This window comes from Microtus ochrogaster, chromosome 6 (genome assembly GCF_000317375.1).
Source record: "Microtus ochrogaster isolate Prairie Vole_2 chromosome 6, MicOch1.0, whole genome shotgun sequence".
NCBI classification, from domain to species: domain Eukaryota; kingdom Metazoa; phylum Chordata; class Mammalia; order Rodentia; family Cricetidae; genus Microtus; species Microtus ochrogaster.
The window spans coordinates 87,139,555-87,161,904 of NC_022013.1; the positions used below are offsets into that span (position 1 = coordinate 87,139,555).

At 35.8% G+C, this 22,350-nt stretch overlaps 1 protein-coding gene across 4 annotated transcripts in view; it reads left to right on the forward strand.

The window, feature by feature from the left end:
* The window catches only part of Akt3 (AKT serine/threonine kinase 3), a 235,551-nt gene that overhangs the window by 150,029 nt on the left and 63,172 nt on the right, over positions 1-22,350 (forward strand). For all 4 annotated transcript variants that reach the window (XM_013346981.2, XM_026779836.1, XM_026779835.1 and 1 more), the window contains 4 exons: positions 6,336-6,480; positions 10,833-10,964; positions 18,866-18,931; positions 20,331-20,399. In XM_013346981.2, coding sequence (XP_013202435.1) covers positions 6,336-6,480; positions 10,833-10,964; positions 18,866-18,931; positions 20,331-20,399 — 412 coding nt within the window. The remainder of the gene's footprint in view (positions 1-6,335; positions 6,481-10,832; positions 10,965-18,865; positions 18,932-20,330; positions 20,400-22,350) is intronic.

The following is a 22,350-nucleotide window of genomic DNA, read 5'->3' on the forward strand; positions in this document are numbered from 1 at the left end:
AAAAAAAATATTTTTTTTCATTGTACACATCAATCCTAGTTCCCACTCCCTCTACCTCCCTCCAGCCCCACCCTCCTCCACTCCTCAGAGAGGGTAAGATTTCCCATGGGAGGTCAACAAAGCACTTTGCTTTACCAAAGCCCTCCCTATTATATTTAGGCCTAGCAAGGTATTCATCCAAAGAGAATGTGTTCCAAAAAACCAGTACAAGCAGTAGGAATAAATCCTAGTCTTCCCACCAGTGGCCCCACTGTCTGCCCTAGGGATACAACTGTCACCCACATTCAGAGAGCTTAGTTTGGTCCTATTCTGGTTTCGCTGCTATCAGGTCAAAGTCAGTGAGCCTTATTTAGCTTAGGTCACCTGTTTCTGAGGATATCCCCATCATGGTCTTGACCCCTTTATTCATATCATCACTCCTCCCTCTCTTTGACTGAACTTTGGAAGTTCAGTCCAATGTTCTGCTGTGGATCTCTTCCTCTGTTTCCATCAGTTGCTAGATGAAGGTTCTGTGATGAAATTTAAGATAGTCATCAATATGACTGTAGGGCAAGGCCAGTTCAGGCCCCCTCTTCACTATTGCTTAGGGTCTTAGCTGGGGTCATCCTTGTGGATTTCTGGGAATTTCTCTAGTGCCAGGGTTTTTTTGCTAACCTCGTAATGGCCCCCTCAATCAATATACTTTTCCTTACTCTCCCTTGCTGTCCTTTCCTTATCTTGACTTTATGTTCTATCAAGTTCTCCTCCCCCTCCTGTTCTCCCCTTCTTCTCCCCTTACACCTTCTCCATGCTCCCGATTTTCTCGGATCTTGTCTATTTCTCCTTCCCAGGGCAATTCATGTATCTCTCTTAGGGTCTTCCTTGTTTCCTAGCTTCTGTGGCGCTGCGGATTATAGTCTGGTTATCCTTTGCTTTACATCTAGTATCCACTTATGAGAGAATACATATCATGCTCATCTTTCTGAGTCTGGGTGACCTCACCCAGGATAGTTTTTCAAAAGTTCCATCCATTTGCATGCAAATTTCAAGATGTCATTGTTTTCTTTTAACCACTGCATAATACTTCATTGTGTAAATGTACCACATTTTCTTTATCCATTCTTCAGTTGAGGGCCCTATAGGTTGTTTCTAGGTTCTGGCTATTACGAATAATGCTGCTATGAATATAGTTGATCAAATGTCCATATAGTATGATTGAGCATCTTAAGGGTATATGCTCAAGAGTGGTACTGTTGGGTCCTGAGGTAGGTTGATTCCCATTTTCTGAGAAACAGCCACACTGATTTCCAAAATTGCTATACAAGTTTGTACTCCCACCAGCACTGGAGGAGTGTTCCCCTGACTCTGTATCCTCTCCAGCATAAGCTATCTTTGAGTTTTTGATCTTAGCCATTCTGACTGGTGTGAGATGGTATCTCAGAGTCGTTCTTATTTGCATTTCCCTGATGGCTAAGAATGTTGAACATTTCCTTAAGTGTCTTTTGGCCATTTGAGATCCTTCTGTTGAGAATTCTGTTTAGATCTGTACCCCATTTTTTAATTGGAGTATTTGGTATATTGATGTCTAGTGTTTCGAGTTCTTTACATATTTTGGAGTTCAGTCCTCTATGTGGTGTGTGGTTGGTGAAGATCTTTTCCCATTTATTAAGGTTCCTTTTTGTCTTATTGACTGTGTCCTTTGCTTTCTGAAGCTTCTCAGTTTCAGAAAGTTCCATTTATTTATTGCTCCTCTCAGTGTCTGTGCTATTGGTATTACATTTAGAAAATGGTTTCCTGTAACATGAGGGGCCTGCTTGCTGGGGTTTCTGTCCTGCCTGGTTCCCGCAGTCATTATGTCCCAAAGAAAAATCACACAGAGTTCTATATTAGATATAAACAGATTGGCCCATTAGCTCAGGCTTCTTGCTAACTCTTATAACTTATATTAGCCCATTATTATAGTATATGTTAACCACATGGCTCAGTACCTGTTTCAGCGGGGCAGGGTCACATCTTCCCTTTTCCATGTCTGGGCAGGACTGGGGAGGGAGCTTCCTCTTTCCCACAATTCTCCTGTTTTTGATCTGCCTCTTCTTCCTGTCTGGTTTCCTACCTATACTTCCTACCTGGCTACTGACCAATGAGCATTTATTTAAAATATAATTGACAGAATACAGACCATTGTCCTACACCAGTTTCCTGTGCACATGCATGAAAGCTTCTTTCCACTTTCTTTTCTATGAGATAGTGAATGGTTTTAATTGTGAGTTAGGCTTCACTTAGTGAAAATTAGTGATCTTGAACACCAGTGAGAAGAGGATATCCAATAAGAAGCAGGACAGAAAATAAAAACTGATGATAGTAGAATATGGGGCAGATTATGCAATGAGGCACTCTTACAGATACACCATTGAACTTTAATTTGAGAGAATGAGACAGAAGAATTTAAATTAATAGTGCATGAACATTTTCTAAAGTGTTTAAAGATACAATGCCACAGAACCAAAAGTTCTACAAATACCAAGTAAGCAAAATACAAAGAAAATTACAATTTCAGTAAGATTGGCTGTGTTTTGTTTTGTTTGATTGGTTTTTCGAGACAGGATGTTTTAGTTAGGGTTTCTATTGCTATGAAAGGACACCATGACTGTGGCAACTCTTATAAAGGGGAACATTTAATTGAAGTGACTGCTTACAGTTTAGAGGTTCAGTCCATTATCATCATGGGAGGGAGGATGGTGGCATGTAGGCAGACATGGTGCTGGCTGGCTACATCTTGATCAGAAGGCAACAGTAAGTGGTCTGTGACAGAAGGAGTAGCTTGAACATAGGAGACCTTAAATCCCACTCGCACAGTGCTGCACTTCACAGAACCAGGCCACACTTACTCCAACAAAGGCATGCCTCCTAACAGAGCAACTCTTTTTGGAGGCCATTTTCTTTCAAACTTCTACTCAAGGTTTTTCTCTTTATCCCTGGCTGTCCTGGAGCCTGTTTTGTAGACCAGGCTGGCCTTGAACTCAAGAGATGTGCCTTCCTCTTCCTTCTAGAAGCTTTAACAAAAGTAAAGGCATGTGCCACCACACCTAGATGTCCATTAAGTTTGTTAAATACCATAGTTAATGAGAAAGAATGTTTATTCCTTAAAGAAGCAACATATCAAAATGTAACATAACAATGGGAAAAATTGATGAAGGATAACATATTGAATAAAATAATAATTGGGGATAATGTATTCATATCCCCAGAGTGCTGAAATCATGTAAGTGCCAGAATATGTTCCAAGAATGAAAAGAAATTTAAAATATTTTTAGTTAGAGGGATCATTGAGATGACTGAGTAGGTAAACTTAAAAAAGCGTCACATTTAAGGGGAAGAATTATAATCAATAGGTAGGATTTGTGCAAATAAAATTTGTAGTTTCAAAAGCCTTTAACTGAACTTTTTTCTTATTTTTCTGTTTTGAAATATTTTGATATTTTACTTTTTAGATGATAATTTAATTTTTTGAGAAGTTCATAAATGTATTTTATCATATACACTTTTCATTCATCCAAAAACTTCTTCTAGACTTACCTTCTCCTTCTCCTCTATACCCACCTCTATTTTGTGCTCTCTACTCTTCCTTAGAAAGTGCTATATAGCAGTAAATGCGATGGTCCTTTGACTGGTTATAGTCTTTCTACCCCATTTTCCATGATGTTCTGAGTCTGAGTATAGGAATTGTATTGTAAATATATTAATTAGTGTTGGACGTACTATGGTAAGTTAGTTGTTCTCCGAATTTTGACTAGTTGTGACTTTCAGTAATAGTCTCCATCTTCAAATAAAAGGTTTTTTTTTTATTTTTTTATTTTTGTTGAGCAAGAGGAGAGACTACACTTATCTGTAGTTCTAAGGATAAGTATTTAGAATGCAATTAGAGGCTATACTAGGAAGTCAGTCATAGTAGAGTGTTCTCTACGATACATGACCTTATCAGCCATGGGTAGTTTGCTGAGTTTACAATATAAGGCATGAATTTCCACATATTGAGCAAACCTTAAGTTTAATTGTATGGCCATTGTTTACTCCTAGGATGTAAGGGCCACTATTTCACCTTTCAGAATATCTTAAAATTCTTGTCATTGTTGTTCACAGGCATTACAGCTGGTTAGTACTATTGATTACTTTCTCCTGTGGCCGCTCATATATCTCCTTCCAGAACTATGAGAACTAGTTCTCAAGGAGGGGACTTCCATGTTAGATTACAACTGATTCCTCTGAATCCTGTGTCTTAAGTGTTTAGTGTCTTTAGTAGTAGAGTTTTACCTCCCTTTTCTGGAAGGCAGTGAAGTGTTTCAGCAGTATCCTATATTGTTTGGGGTCTCTTGAACCCATCTTCCAATAGTTCAAAAGGAGTTTTTCTATGCCTGGTACCAAGTTTTTTTTCCCTTCTTTTTGTTTATTCTTTATGTCTTTTATATCATGCATCTTATCCCAGTCATTTCCCTGTCCCTTTGTATCCACCCTTTGCCTTTGCAACCTCCCCCCCCCAAAAAAAAATAAAACAATATTTAAGAGAAAAAAGGGAAAAAAAGAAAAATCTCATCATGGAAACTATAGTGTCACACACACAGTCACACAGTAAATCCTTTTGTCCGTGTATCTTTACCAGCAAGTGCTCATTACAGAGCCATTGGTCTGGTTGGAGGCCTCTGGTTTCTGCTATACTGTCAATGCTGGGCCCTCACTGTGCCTCCTCCTGACTATCTTATTGTTACCCTGTATTGTGGAGATCCTGCAGCTTTGGGTCTGTAGGACTGGCCTCTTCAGTTGTTCCAGCAGATCATGGATAAGGTGGATATTGGGGTAGGCTAGCTCATAACCCTGGTTCTGAGCCTGGGTAATTGCAGGATTGTTTAGCCCATCAGTTCTCTCCTCACCACCATGAGGAGCTCTCCAGCATTGCCCTGGCTAGTTCATCCCTTGCAGTGATGAGCAAGGGGCTTGGCCAGTTCTCATGCTTTTCACACTCTCAGGGTTGGCTCTCCCACACTTAAACCATCAGGGCCAGCGCTACTGTGTTGCCAAGACAAGGTGTAAGGGCCAGTCTCCTGAGTGCTGTAGCTGATGATAGGAACAGCTCTCCAGTTCTTATAACCTCAGGGCAGGCTCTCACACCTGCCTCAGGCATATTGGGGTAGGGGACATCTCTCCCCTGCCCATACTTCCATATGGTAGATGAGGGGCAGAGACTGATCTCTCATGCTCATGTTTTTGGGACCAGCTTACCTGCATGTGGTAGTCCCCTGTCTCCCCTCACCCCCTTTATCAACAGAATCAGCTCTGTTGTACTGTCCAGTTGAGGTGCAGGTCCCACTTTCCTGAGTGTTGTAGCTGTTAAAGGGGAAGCTCAGCTCCCTTGCCCACTAGAGGCAGTAAGGGAAAGTGGGGAGGGCATCTTTTTCTCAGCCCCACCACTACACCACAGGCAAGGGAAGTGGTTATGCCCTTCTCATGCCCTCAGGGTTGGCTCATTCATGCCCCGTCTACAGAGTCAACTCTATTGTACTGCCCAGATGAAGTGTGGGACCCTCTATCCTGTGTGCTTCAGCTGGTGAAGGGCAGGGCTGGTTCCCCCTAGAGATGCAGCCAGTGAGGGGTGAGGCCAGCTCTATACAGCCCTATCTTCTCAGCCCCCAATGGTATCAGGAGCCATGGGCATGAACACAGACTGAGACTGCATCAGGGCCAAGAACTCAGATGGGGCCCCAGCATCAGCCCAGGCCCAGACATCACCATGGCCCTGGGTGCCAATTAATCCACTTACCTCCCTCACTATTTCCAGCTTTCAAATAAGCCCCTGTCCACAAGACATGAACCATTCTGTCTGACTGCCCCCCTCCCACATACCACACCATACATTTTCTCACCGTAACAGTGCCTTTCTGTATGGAACTACAAGGCACCATGTGGGCCTGTGTTTTCTCCTTGGAGTCTGGAGTGTGGGTCTTTTTGTTCTACTTAGTCCATCATAGTGCTAGGGGCACCAGGGTTTTTGTTTGATAGTCTATGGTTTTTGTGGAAGTACTGTCACCCCAAAGGGTAATTAAATTAATGTGTATGTATGCATGTGTGTGTTCGTATATAATGTGTATTTGTAGACAAGATTTTACATTTTATGCAATATCAAGTGAACATAATATAATTTCCATAGAAGTGCTACTCCTTACTCTAGGCTTTTAGGATTGTTATCACCTAGAGATGATGGCAGACAGAATGGCTACACAGAAGATTATTTGCAGTCATCTTATAAATTATAAAAGGTTTAAGTAACAACGTTTGTTCATGAGAAATTGTACTCATTTTTATAGAGAAGAATGGACAGAAGCTATCCAAGCTGTCGCAGACCGACTGCAGAGACAAGAAGAGGAGAGAATGAATTGTAGTCCAACTTCACAGATTGATAATATAGGAGAAGAAGAGATGGATGCATCTACAACCCATCATAAAAGAAAGGTAGAAATGATGATGACTTATTTTAACTTCTAAATACAGTCTTTATTTATCTAGAAAAACTATGATGAAAACTGCTTCTGAGAGAGGTGTTAGTTTTCTTATTGTATGTATAACTTTGTGAACCTAAAATACCTGTTCCTTAAAACCTAATAATGTGCCAGCACTGCAGTGTGAGTGCTTGCAGAGCTTGCAAAGGAGTGGTGATTGATGTACTTTATAGATGACATCTCTGAAACCAGGGAATTAAATGTCTGCCTTTTGAATTCAACTTCATCAAAGCTACCTCAAAAAGTGAGTCTTAGAAATAACACATTTTCTTTTCATTACTACTCATGAGCCAATAAAGGAGGAAAACCACTTTTCTTTCCTCAGTGTTCCATATTAGTATATAATTTTATAGGAATTGTAAATAATATTTTTCATTACTGTGAAAATTTAAAAATGACTTTATTTTTTAAAATTTGGTATTCAAAACTAGTCTAATGTGATTATTTGAAAATTCAAACATGTATGGAAGAATGGACCGAAGCTATCTAATCTGTAGTTGATGGCCTTTATAGTAGACTGATGAAATGTCATTTGCATGTATATCTTAAATATACAGTTGCTGTTTATTTTATAAATCATATTCAGGTGTGAAAAATGCTCAAAGTATTACCAATTGCATTTTTCACTTGTTTAATTAATTAGTTAATTAATTTTTCAGTATTGGCATTTTGAACTATGGGTTATGCAAATGTTTCTCTACTACTGAACTCTGCCATTTGTTGTTTGTATGGTGTGCAGAATTGCCTTTCATGTTAGATTTCCTTGGTTCAAATCTTTTCGCTTCCACATGCTTTGAACTTAAGAGAAATGATAAAGTCACAACTTAGAAAATTAATTCACTATGTAAAGTTTTTTCTTTAACATTCTGTACTTGATGCCTGTGAACTTTTTCAGTCTTTTTATTTTTAATTTTCTTCCATTTTGTTTTATATGCAAAATATGGATATTTTGCTTTCAAGTGTATCTGTGCACCAAGTGTGTGCAGTGCTCAGGGAGTTGAGAAGAGGGGAATTGTAACTTCTAGAACTGTAGTTAGTTAGACACAGTTCTAACTACAGGTTTTTTTACTAGAAGTACAGCCTGTGTGCTGAACTGGTCTGCCACCTCTAATATGCCCCCTTTCTGTCCTTTATATACACAGATCCTCTCTATGTGGTTGTTGATTTGAAATAGTGCTTATTTTAAGTTGCTTTCTCAGTCAGGAATATGAACATAACTTATCTTTACCCATTTATTCAGATGAGAAATTTCCTTTTGCACAGATGTTTATAACTTGAAGTTTGACTGCATTAATAATTTTGAATCAGGTTCCAATTAATCTCATCCTTTGAATTTTAGACAACTGCATTAAAAAGCAAGTTATACCTGCCCTACCCTGTTTAATTTTCTGGAATTCTAAATATATGCTTAACAGATCAGTAAGATACTGAAAGATCTGAAAATGTCATAAAGCTATTTATAAATTATTGTTCTATTTTTGTCTTCAAGAATTGGGGATAACAATAATATTTAGTAATTGTGTATATTAGTATCTTTTTTAGTGCTTTTAGATGAAAAATAAAGAAGGTTCTACATGCCATGTTGAGCAATATAATCAAATTTTGGCCTGGTTATGAGTCTTTTTACCTGTTTATTGCCACGAAATTACCAGAAACAATAGCTGTGTTCTTTCTTATGGTTTTGTTGCTGGGTGGGCTGTTCTGCTGTTCCAATAAATTATTTTTGGCTGCTCATGTACTGGCCTTGAAAAACCCAAAGGAAACTTTCTGTTATGTCCCAGGGTTTGATGTTGACTTTTGCCTTTGTTATTTTCATGGTTTCTGCAGCTTCTCCGTGCATGTGGTATCTTATCTTCCAGGGTCTTAGTACATAGTCTTTCCTCCAACAAGCTAACCTCAGCTTCCACATCGAAGGAAAGCTAACAAGGGCCTTTGAGGTTCAGCCTCAATGCCCCTCAGGATTCAGAGAGGATGCTATAGCATGGAAGGGCTAGAGATCTGAGGACAAAAATGAGTCTCTCATTCCATGCTTCTTCATGCCAGTTTCTTTTTTTGTTGTCTTGCTTCTATCCTAATACTCCCATCGTACTTCTAACTTCTCCTTGCTTTCTCTCCTTCTTATCTCAAAACACTCTTTTTCCCAGGAGTCTTGAAGTGATGAAAAAAGTGCAATAGTTGTCTTTCTTTGATCAATAGCACATTCCTAGAGCAAGGGATAACACAAGGGTCCAAGGTTATAGGATTAAGACTATGACCAGAGGGCGGGGTGTACAGTGCCCATATAGATATGCTTTGAGACATAGGTCTTTTGTCAGTCAACAGGTAAGCCAAGAATTGACATGCTTTTCTTAGTAACCTTAGATGGACATTTGTGGCCCTGACCTTGTGCATAGCTGTAAGGTTCCAAACTTATGATCTATTTCCAAAAGCCCTTAGTCTAGTTTGAACTTGCTCTGAGGTAAAAGAGAGCTAATTGTGTGCAGTTCGCCTGAACAAAAGAACAAGGCAGGCTTTTAAGTGTCCATAGTCCTTGTGGGACAAATAGATTTAGTTATGACGCATGTCCCAGTATATATTCTATATATCAAAATTATACAGCCAAATGAAAAGTCATCTTCCTGGCCACCCATAGATATATACACCCAGTAGATGGGATATTTTCATGAGATAGACAGAAAAGCAGTGGGAAAACACCCGAAGTTATTCTTAGGGAAGAAATGAAGTTCTTAGGTAAGCAATCAAGTGACTCATACAAGAAATTACAGACAGGAACAACTGTTTTCCACAACTAGTAAATCCATGGCCTTTCCAGGTGGGGCTCCCTATCATTGAATCTCTCACTGGTAGTGCCTCCTGTTGAATACTAGTTATCACCTGCTTCATTTCTCATGGCCTCTGATAGAAAGCTGTCTCTTGAGAGTTTCTATGAGAAAAAAGAATGAAGTGCCATAGGGTGGCTTTGGAACTGATCAAAGACAGTTTAAGAAACCATGAATTTGAAAGAGAGCAGGAAGATGTACGGAGGGGCTGGAAAGAGGAAGGAGAATGGGAAAATTGTGTACTTACATACTATTAAAAATGCCAATCAGACAGACGGAGAGTCAGGGAGGGAGAAAGGAAGAAGAAGGGGTTGGAGGTGGCAAAGAGACAGTGTTGCTTGATGGGAACAAGATAGTCATATGTGGGGTCTATTGCTTTTCTTCTTATCCTCTGAGTTTTTAAAACTGTTAGTGAAATTAATATGTCGAGCTATCTATTATTTTTAAATGACTGAATTTGATACTTTTTTCAATTTATGTGCAACTCCATTTGATTTATAATTGAATAAATAAGTATATGTTATTTTCCTGCTCTCTTTTTGACATTTATATTTTCCTTTGAACTATTCATATTAAGACATTGTAATTTGACATTTGGATAAAATTATCAAAGTTATAGGCAAGTTATATTAAAATTGAATGTAGCCATTCACTTATGAAATATTTAAAACTATTTTTAATGTCAGAGTGCTTTCTGGTGTCAAGGAGTGAATTGAAAAATATTTCTTCCATTTTAGTTCTCAGGAAGAGTTTGTGTAGAATTGGTACCATTTTTTTCTTTAAATGTTGTGGACTTTTCCTTATTATAAAAATGTTAAGAGAAATTCAGTTCTTATATAGTGTTCTTTAGCTTTTCCGTTCCCTTGTCAGTGAGCTTTGTAGTGTGCAGTGTGAATCATTTGCTCATTTCATTTTGGTGTTATTTTGCTGGTATAAAGCTGTTTATTGTCTTAATTAAGGTCACTTTAATCTCTGTATGTTTTGTAGTGATGTCACCTTATCATTTCATGAAGATAATTTTATCTTTGTGTTTATCTTCCTGATCAATCTGACTGGAGATTACAGTTTTTATTGCTCTTTTCTCCTGCTTCTTCAAAAATGTTTTTTATTTCCATTTTAAAATGTTTATTTGCATATTCTTGGATATCACTTTTTTCTGAGGTAGCACTTAATTTAAAACATGAGAACGTGAAAATAATTTTTAAAAACCTTATTTTACTTTTAAAAACATTCTGTCAGTTAACTAATACTTTGACTGATGGAGAAATTTTAGGTTCAAAATAATTTCTACAAACGCTGAGAACTATGTTAATTATTTTTAGTATCCAAAGTTGTTCAAGAGACAACCAGTAGTAAGTTTTTTTTGTTTGAATTTCTCTAGAAATTATTAGGATCAATATTTAGTTTACATTGCAAGTATTGCAAGCAGACTAACAGTAAATTATGCCAACTATTTCATCATAGTTTTCTAATTTATATTTTTCAGACGATGAATGATTTTGACTATTTGAAGCTACTAGGTAAAGGCACTTTTGGGAAGGTTATTTTAGTTCGAGAGAAGGCAAGTGGAAAATACTATGCTATGAAGATTCTGAAGAAAGAAGTCATTATTGCAAAGGTAACTGAGTCTAAAAGCCAGTGATTAATTTTTTTTAGTATGCACATGTATCTGTGCGCATTCTTGTAAATGGTATAGAGATTTCATGAAGCAATCAAATATTGAGTATAAACTATTACTTGCAATAATACCTATGAGCAGACAAAATTGTTAATTTAAATTTTTTAGCAGTATATAATATTATATAAATTATGGTGAACCTGTCTTATTCCATTGAGCAAATATTTTTACTTTAATTTGGAGGAATCTTTTAGGTATATATTTGTGATCCATATCACTAATTATGTTAGTGTTTTCACCATTTTTCCAGAACATATATGTACCATATCAATTCAATATTCATTCATCGGGTGAAGGACATATAGGTGTTTTTTATTTCCTAGCTATTATGTATAGAGCAGCAATGAATATGGCTGAGCAGGATCTGTGGAGTGGGCTGTTGAGTCCTTTGGACATATGCCAACAAGTGGTACATATGGGCCATATGGTAGGTTTACTTTTAGCTTGTTGAGGACTCTACCCTAATGATTTGTAGAGTAACTAGATGAGCTTGCCGTCCACCATCAGTAATGTGGGTTCCACTCTCCTCATAACTCTGGAGCATTTGCTGTCAGTCCCTTTGGGGATATTTGTCAGCTGATTGGTAAGATAAAATTTCAGAGTTTTTTTCATTTGCATTTCCCTTATTGCTAAAGACTAAGAACATTTTTGAGTGATTCTTTTTTTTTAAGCTGTTTCCTACCCTTATTTTAAGAATTCTCTGTTTAGATCTCAGATGAAAAAGAATGGGCTATTTATTTTTATACTGGTTTTGAGTTCCTTATGTATTCTGGATATGAATCCTGTCAATTGTAGAGCTAGCAAAGACTTTCTCCAGTTTTGTGGGCCTCCTCTTCACCTGGTAGATTGTTTCTTTAGCCATGCAGAAGCTATTTAGTTTTCTGTCATTCCACTTATCATTTGCTGGCCTTAATTCTTGGGCAAAAAGAGTCCTGTTCTGAAGACCATTTTTATACTTGTACGCTGTGAAGTATTGCCTGTTCTTTTTTTCTAACAGTTTCAGTGTTTCAGGTTTCACATTTAAGCCTTTTGAGCCATTTGGAGATAGTTTCTATACAAGGTGATAGATAGGGATCTAATTATATTCTTGTTTCTATACAAGGTGATAGATAGGGATCTAATTATATTCTTCTGCATATGGATATAAAGTTTTCTAAGCACCATTTATGAAGATGCATTCTTACCTAGAGTATATTTGTTATCGTTTTCAAATATTAAGTGGCTGAAGTTTCATGTATTTATTCGTGTTTGAATTTTCAATCTTATTCCAATGCTCTATATGTTTGTTTTTGTGTCAGGATCATATTTTTATTACTGTGGTTCTGTATTATAGCTTGAGAGGTGTGAAATGATAATCCAGTATTGTTCTTTTTGCTCAGAGTTGTTTTGCCTATCAGTGTTTTTTTGTGGTTTCATATGATTTTAGGTTCTTTTTTTTTCTATTTCTCTGAAGAGGAGATAGAGATTTTGGTTGGAATTGAAATAAATCTCTTAAGTACCTTTTTGTGGAGTGGTAATTTTCACACCATTAATTTTACCAATTCGTAAGTATGGAATGTCTTTCCATTTCTGAGTGTCTTTATCTCTTTCTTGAGAGATTTCAGGTCTTCATTGCAAAGGTCCTTCACCTCCTTGGTTAGGTTTATTCCTAGATCATCTATTTTCTTTTGACTTCTGTGAATGAGAGTGTATACACAACCTCTTTTCCTGTATATTTGTTGTTGGTAGTGTATAGAAAAGGTATTGATGTGTTCAGGTTGATTCTTTATCCTTTCATCATTGATCTACCTTAGCAGGCAGATTGTACGTGGCATGGGAGGAGACTGTGGTTCAGGCAGGGCGAGTTCCACCTAAAGCCTATTAGTGGGATGCTGTACAAGAGGGATGGACAGAGTAGTCCTGAGCAGTGGTTGTGGGCATAGGCTACACCTTTAGGGGATTAGATAAGGTGTGTTGAGGGAAGGCTGGGGACTCAGATGGGGACTCTAAAGAAGGATCTGTAGGATCTGGCTGATTTGAGACATTAGAAATAACCATTTGTTGAAAATTGAGAGAAACACTTTAGAACCTTTTAATTTCTTTCTGCCCGGTTCTATAGTAGTTTTCATTAAGGATTCCATTGTAATTATAGTAATTATTTTTGCTTAGAAACATTTTGATAATGTACAAAAACTTTTTCAATAGACTTATCTTTATCCTCTCTCAGTTATTGCTGTCTTTAAATTGCATCTTTTTATATTGTGTGAATATATTTATTTTTTGATATTTAGAAAAACACTGTGACATTGCAATTCAAGATTACAACTACTATAGTGTATCATTTTACACACTTGACCTATAGTAGAGGTCCTTATTTCTCATGTAGTCTCAAGTTATAATATTCTTTTATTCCCAACAGAAGGATTCAGCTTTATCATTTCTTATAATGCAGGTTTAGGGGTAAAGTAGCTCACTCAGTTTATGGCATATCTTAGAGACACCATAATTGAGGCTTTGTTCAGTTTTTTAGCAAACTTATTATCAGCTGTGACCTTAGTTTTTCCTCTGAGTACTCAACTTTGGTTTTGCGTTCTTTTCATTAATTTATTCTTTAGGTTGTTTTTATGCCCTTTGACATATTTTCATTTTTAAACTATTACATAGTCTCTATTCATTTTAGCACTTAAGATTAGATAATAACATTACACAGGGTATTCATTTATTTTAATGAGAATAGCTAACTAAATAAATCCTAGTCTTATTCTTAGAGTGTTTTTATTATTGTAGTAATAAAAATAGAAATGCCCTTTGGTTATTAAGTAGTCGTTTTTGGAAAGATTTGAGTTCCAGGTATGGTGATTGATACCCCTTGTTGGACATTCTTGGAGGCCAGAACTTTTTTCATCCTCTTACACTCTTAAAGTGAAATATGTAAATATGCATTTCCTAATCTATGTAGGAAAATTTATGTTTAGTTTTTTTATCCATAAAGTCATTCATGCTCTATTATTTTACCATCTTACACATAAATGTGAACAAAACTCCTGAGCATCACCAAACAAATGAAAAACATCTGAAGATATAAAATAAACAGTAAACCACAATAGAGTTCATGCTAATGGAAACAGAACACGCAAAAGATGAGTTGTCAACCATGAACTAGTGTTTTATAGAGAGGTATTGAGTATGAAACAAAACTAGGCTTGATAAACAGCATAAGAATGAACAAATATGAATCTAATTATAATTATTATAGTGAAAATAAAATAATGAAAGAGAAATAGATTTAGGAGTTTATCTGGGAATGAGAAACCAAAAATAAAGATATGGACAATATTGGGACAATAATTTTAACATGGAGTCTCATTCAAAGGAGATAGAATAACTGAGATTTTAAAGTTAAAGTAATAAAGTACAAGATATAAAATTTGCCAGAATTGAAAAAGATTTTGGGTGGAAGGATCTACTGCATGCTGGCGAGTAAAGGAAGCAGCTCCCTTATCCCTAGGTCTTCATGTTCAGAGTGTTCTGAATGTCAAAGCAGTATACTTTCCAGCTGAAGAAGTGCTGAGGGTGGTAGTGGCAGGATATGGTGGCAGTCTGAGAGTATGCCACTCCATCCAGGGTGTGTTTGAAACAGAAGCATCAATTATAAATACCACACATAGTACTTGAGAACGGTAATGCATTGTTCATGGATAACCTTTGTCTCCTTTGAAATAGATATCGTCTTAAGCAGACAAAATAATGAATAATGATAAAGCGAATAGAGAAGAATGAAATTTTAGAAAGTCGAATCTAGTCCATTGCTTAAACTTTAAGATGATTTAGAGCTTGATACGTATGACATGTCTCATAAAAAGCCATCAGAAAAGTAGACAAGGTTGCTAATGAGACAGTGGGCCAAGTAAACAGTGATCCTTGGAAGTTACTGTGGTTTAATTAAAAGAGTGTCCCTTCTGCTTTTATGTCTAATACTCACTTCATCTTTTCATTTACTTCTCTGGAGGGAGGGAGGAAGTAAATGTTTTCAGATACAATGTATTCTGATGTCTGTGATTCTATGATTATAACATATAATCAGAACAGAAAATAATATGATTAGATTAGGATCTGGTCAAGGAGGTATTCAGATGTTTGAAGATAGGAGGAAGTGGAAGTGGGACTGAGCATTTCAATTGGAGATGGAGATGGATTCATGCTCTTTCTTCTGTGCTTGAGAAATTATGTTCTGTAAACTTCAGTTTACTAATACACTCGTAAACCTATACCCAGGTTTCACCTTTGTTAATGGTATAAACATGTTTTCCTGTTTGTTTTTAATTAATATTCTGTTTTCTTTCCTTCTGCTTTTTCTCACTCACTTAAACAACATAACTGTCATAAAACAGCAAGTGTGCAAATGAAGAAAGACTCTTAGGCCATTTATCTTGGAGGGTTAGTGATAAAATTGGAGAGATTGGATCTCATGCCCTCAGGAAATAATCTCCTCCAAAGTGTCTTACTCTGAAAAAAATTAGTCTCAAAAACTCATTATTTAGTTTTTCAGAATGGACAAATATATGGAAATCTATATTTTGAAGAAAATCTGTATTTTTATGAGAACATTCTTCTTCTAAATTTTAGTACTTTTAAAGCTCTTCATTTATAGTTATCATCAACAAATGAAGTTTAAATAGTCATTGCATTGTTTTAGCCACTAAGTTTGCCAATGTTATTTTTAACTTCTTGTTTTGACATGTTGCTTTTAGCTGTAATTAAAAATTATTGGCATCTGTGTTTACTTCTTAGCTTGTATGTACCATATCTTCATAGAAAAGCTAATTAGTATGTGTAATACAGTACCACTAAATTTGTATTAATGGGAAATTTTCTAACCATAAATATAAATTAATGATAAAAATTCGGTTAGTATATTAATTGGTCTATCCTATTACCTTGATATTGTGTTCTTGTAACAAAGAATTTTCTTAACTTTTGTCTCTTCGTATCTTTGCTTCACCCTGCATATGTGGTTAAGTAGATTGAAGAATTCAGAGGAGGAAAGTTTTTTCCTGTGAAATTTACTAACTGACCTAGGAAAATACTGTATATCATGTGGCTGTCTTACCAGAATAAAATAAAATAAAATGAAATACCCCATAAAAATGTTTTCTAAAGTATCACATTATTTTTTTCTGCTATTAAGTTGGTTTGTTATTCACTATTTGTAGTCTTTCTCTACTTTATTGACTCAGATTACTTAGCATACTACTCCACAGTAGGTAAATGTTACCTTTTCTGTAAATACCTTTCTCACTGCATACATTTCTTTTGATGTACCTTTTCAGTGTAGGCATGTAACTTTTAGAATATTTTTTTGATTTTATATCTAAAAATATCTCAAACTACCTCATTAGTCTAAATTATCTTACTTCTAAATCAGAGTACTTTAATGGTCTCCTTTCTGTTTTACTCTACTCACCAATATAACATCAGTAAACCTTAAAGAGTATAAATCACACCATTGTGCTAGCCACCATTCCCTTCAGTATCCATTGGGTTACATTACTGAGCTTATGTTCCATTTGTTTTTCCTTTCTATCTTACTTATAATATAAATCCTCTCTTGTTAATACATACTGTTTTTAAATTGAATAGTTACTTATCTTCACTAGCCTGTGAAAGGCCCCTTTCTCCAGTGTGTAAATCATACCTAGATGATTCTGCATAGTTGTTGATGTAATGGTTAAATAAAGCAGCTTTTGTATTTATGGCATTCAGCTCAAACATTAAGTACTTGCTGTATGCTAGTCATTATGCTAGATAATAATGGGTATACAAATCTGTAAGTTCTTGTGTCATTTCCTCTTCTGATTTATTTTCTAATAAAATGTTGCTATAATTGATTTAGGCAAAATAGTATAGTATGGCAGTGACTTTCAAATTGTTTGAACACTTAAACCTGGCTCTTATAAAATAAGAAAGACTGAAGTGGTTTATTTATCCTTGGCTTAACTTGCTTTAAATACTACATTGTTAATTCACTTTACTTTTTGTTCATACACAGTTGGTATTCCCTTGTTTATAATATTAGCTTTTTTATATATCTGTTTCTTATTTTTCTTCTAGGCATAAACTAAGGTAAAATGCTTTTGTAAGATAATTATAATTCAGTGTCTTGATGTTCTACTCTTCATTCCTTTCTTTATGATCTAACTTTTATTTGTCAACAGTGTTGTTGATCCAGCAAGGTATTTGTTTAAGAATTTCCTAGAAGCAAATTGGAGATGTCGGTTCCCTCCTTCCCTCCCTCCCTCCCTCCCTTCCCCTAACCTCCCTTCCTTAAGATGACCTACCTTTGAAATCTTAAACATGTTTTCAACTCCCCATATGTTAAATAATCCCTTCTAGTTTTCTTTTTACAAATCACGGTGGAAATTTGATTTTTACAAATAAAGAACACAATTGGGGAAATACTTTAATTTTTGTTTATTTGTTTGTTTTATGTACCTTTTAAATTTTTATTTATTTATATGTTTTACATCCCAACTGCAGTTCCCCCTTCCCAAATCCACTCCTCTTCTGTTTCTGTTCAGAAAGGGGCAGGCCTCCCATCTGTATGACAAAACATGTCAAGTTGCCATAAAACTAAGCACCACACTTTATATTAAGGCTGTACAAGGCAACCCAGTATGAGGAATAGGTTCCCAAGAGCCGGCCAAAGCATTAGGGACAGCACCTGCTCCCATTGTTAGGAGTCCCACAATAGGACCAAGCTACACAGCTGTAGTATATACAGAGAGCCTAGATCTGTCCCATGCAGGTTCCCTGGTTGTTGTTTCAGACTCTGAGTTCCTAGGAACTACGTTATTTGTTTCTGTGAGTTTTCTTGTGACATCCTTGACCACTCTGGGTTCTATAATCCTTCTTTCTTCTCTTTATCAGACTTCCCCAAGCTTAACCTAATGTTTCGCTGTGGGTCTCTGTGTCTGTTTTTATCAGTTACTGGATGAAGGTTCTCTGATGACAGTTGGGGTAGTCACCAACCAATCTGATCACAGTTCAGAATGCACATTTATATTGCTAGGAGTCTTACTTGGGGTCATCCTTTTGGATTTGTGTGAATTTCCCTTACATCAAGTTTCTTCCTAATGCCAAAATGTTTCCCCTTTCAAACATGTCTTTCAGTACTGACCTATTCTAACCCCCAACCCGATCCCTCACGTTCCCATCCCCATTCCCCGCCAGTCTACCCAGGAGATCTCTTCTAGGGAAAGTACATTCTTTTTATGAAATAGACTTGCATTCTAAAACTTACTTGAAGTAAAATGTTTAAGACCTGTAAAAAGAATATTAAAAAGTATCAGGCATAAAAGATGTGATTTTGCACTCTATTACTTTTTTGCAGTGTGTAATTTAGAATTAAATTGTGTATCCCGTGGTTCCTTTTTAAATAACTGACTGTTAATAAGAGTTTATTTTACGATCCTCACTGAATTGTGTTTTATTGTCTTCCTGAATAAAGTGTATAACTGTGGAAATACTAGCTTATGCTATAGTATAAGCTGGTAAGCCATTTCTTTTACGGGAAAAACCAACATACTTAATTTTTTCACCTTGAATAATTTTATATCATTATTTATATCAATTAATTATGAGTGAGTTTATATGAATTTTTATCTTCTACCCCTCAGAATTAAACTAATAATTTGAACTTTGGGTGTAGTGGTGGAGGGGAGGCTAGGCCATAGAGGAAACATACCAGTATATATTAATACCGCTTTTTTATGTCTCAACAGTATCTTCTGGTTTCTGAAAATGCTGACAGTGTTGTGTGTTTAGTACTTGTGACATGTATTTATAGTTGTCTTTCTTTGTAGGATGAAGTGGCACACACTCTTACTGAAAGCAGAGTACTAAAGAACACCAGACATCCATTCTTAACAGTAAGTGCTTAGAGAATGTTGTTAGCACATTGTAAATTTAGGGAGATTTTATTATTGGATGAAACTATGACAGTGTTTTAAGTAATATTTACTTAGTTGTACCACATTCTTTATGACAGAATATAAGTGCAATTTGCTTGAAACTGTTGAATGATGTGAATTAAGTGTATAATTTGTATAGAATGCATTAATAATTCTTCCCATTGTCTTTGTACAATTTTTAAAAAAAACTTTCTTTCTTCTCATAAATCTCTCTGATTTAAATATATATCCACAGACCAAGCAGGTCTCCTCTGGTTTTTTAAGTTCACTGATAAAATGGTAGACTTTTAAAAGCTTAGTTTGTTTTTTAAAAGTTGTGCAATCCAGGCATATAGCTCATGACTGTAATACTAGTACTGAGGAGTCTGTGACAGGAGGCTCTCCCCATGTTCGAGGCCAGCCTGGGCTTCCTAGTGAAATCTAGGGTACCTGGGTTACAGAGTCAGACCTATCTCAAGAAAAAAATCAAATGAAGATTTCACTTTTTATTTTTTTGTTTGCTGGCTTCATATAAACATTAAATTTACCACATAGTATGGTCTTCAGTTTTCAAAGGTCAAAATTTTAAATGAACAGATTTCACAGAAATAAGATCCCTTTCATGATAGAAATACAGGAATATGGGCTGTTTTAAATACAGGGAGTCCTGCCATGTTTTCTTCATTAGAGAAAATATGAACCATGACTTAATTCATGCAGCATGTTTTTAAACAGACTATTTTACATCTAGTCTTGGGATTCAATATATTAGAGGATAGTTTATAAAGTTTCTCTATGTTCCATACTATACCAAGCATATTAAGATTAAAATAGAAACTATTGTTTAAAAGTAGAACTTTTATTAACATTTTAAGGCTAGCTAAAGTAAATAGTTTCACAGTTACCAATAGATTCTGGTCTTTGCTAAAGTGTTTCTTGTCTGTTTTCTAATATAGTAACATTTTAGTATATTCTTATGACTTACAGAGTTACCTAGTCTGACCTTCCTGAGTTGGGCTGGGTTTTAACCTCAGTATATACAAAATAACACTGACACGACATTGATCATACTGAATAAAAGCAACTGTTCCTGTGGAACTTTTCCTAGAGTTCCTTGTAGAGACTGGGAGATGAGAACTAGAGTACTGAGTACTAAGTCAGTCTCAGGTGACACAGCAGGTTGAGAGTGCTCACCACCATTACTAATTTATTTTTACCGTATTTCTTAGAAAACATTCTTACAAAGTAAATATACTCTTAAAGAACAATACTAGTCCATTAATTATGCTCACTGCTTTCAAGTGCTCTATTTTGGGTACCATTATACTTTTAAGACTATAGGATTATAATTAACATTTTTTTTCTTTTTTATTTCAAGTCCTTGAAATATTCCTTCCAGACAAAAGACCGTCTGTGTTTTGTGATGGAATATGTTAATGGGGGAGAGGTGAGTCAAGAAGTCAATCTAGCATTTGCACGGACTATTTTCTTGAAAGTATTACAAGCAGTGTGAGTTATGGTGGTTCTCACCTTGACGGGTTTGCCTAGTTCTTCCTGTTGAGTAAACAAAAGCTGGATAGCTTCTAGTGGGGTATTGTGGTCACTGGAAAGCATAAACACTTTCCTTATTTGATTATATTTTGAAACCTAAAATATTTTACTACAGTGTGACTTTTAAAAAGGGACATAGTTCCCTTTGTTCATTGATTTTAGATTTATTTTATGTATGAGTGTTTTGCCTGCATATGTTGTGCCTGTGCAGCATGTTTGTGCTTAGTGCTTACAGAAGTCAGGAGAGGGTATTAAATCTTGTGGAACTGGAGTTACAGATGATTCTGAACCAGCATGTGGGTGCTGGGAACCTAGTTCTCTGCAAAACAAATTCTCTTAACTGTTATTATATTTCTTGAGTCCCAACAGTATGAGTTTTGAAATTATATTAATAAATTGTGGAACTATAGATACATAGTTATTTAGTTTTAGATAGTTTTTCGAATAAGCCTGTGAAACTTCTAAAAAGTTTTTAACCTATTTTGAATTCAACCAAACAATATTTTACAAATATATATATTGCAGCTGTGCTTTTTCCCTTGTATGTATGTAGTGACCAAGATGATAATCGAGATTTAATAGATCTTACACTTTTGGAGAGAAATTAAGTTGTTTCACTTGTACCTTTCCTTTATTTTCCTTCCTGTTTTAAATAAAATCAATGTGAAGAAAAAATGAAATGAGCAGAAACAGTAACTGGAAATGCTTTACATTGTAAGCTTTCTGAAATGAATGTATTAAAAGAAGCTTGTATCTTGTAGGCTTAAGTCTTATTTCCCAATCAAAATAAATACCTACTGTGGAATAGTTTTCATAAAGATTATTTGGTATATAGAAGTTACTGTGTTTGAAAATTTCATTCACTCACTCGGTGAATATATTTTGAGTGTTTAGACAGTACAGATTTTTCGGAATGTGTTAAGACATTGACTTTTCTATAAAGGAGTATATAGTTTCTTTCATACGACATGTAGGTGTATAGAGTTTCTATTGTGAGTATATTATCAGTTAGAATATCTAAGCTCTAAGTACAAATAAATTTATAAAAGACAATTCATTAAAGATGGACTCTGAAGGAGATTATTAGTGGACTGTCTAAGCTGAAGTGGCTCTTTAGGAAGAGATGATAGCGTCTCACTGGAGGGTGAGCACAGAACAAAGGAAGCTTGAGCAGTAAGATAACAATGACCCAAGCACGGAAAACTTGGAACTTCAATTAGATGCCCATGGAAATCTGAAGAAGATGCATGGTTTGGAGCTGTGGAACTGGTATCTTAAGAGCTAGTTTGTTGGATGCGGGTAAAAAACCTTTAAATATCCATACATAGTTTATGTTGTAATCATGTGAAATTAATGGATATACTCAAATTATGAAAAATGTTTTTAGAGTGAGACTATAAAATTGATTTTTAAACAGTTTTTGCTTTTTGAAATGTTTTTAAAAATAACTTGGAGATTATATCTGTTGAATTAGAAAGTAAAGGAGAACAGATTTGGGACCTCTTCACCTAAAGGTTGTAATTTTACTTGTAGAGGTGGAAATTAAATTAATGAAACCTCCATGTTGGTATCAGTCAGAATTTAAAATATACATACTATTGGAGTCAGTGTGATATTCAGTTCTCAACGTGTTGAGATCTAGATTTTCCTGAGAGACAGGCCTCTTGGCATGTCTGTGAAGGCTATCTTAAGTTAACTGAGGTGCTAAGACTACTCTGTGAGTAGCACTGTTCCCTGAACTATATAAAAAGAAACTGTGAACAAATAGAAACACTCGCCGGGCGGTGGTGGCGCACGCCTTTAATCCCAGCACTCGGGAGGCAGAGGCAGGCGGATCTCTGTGAGTT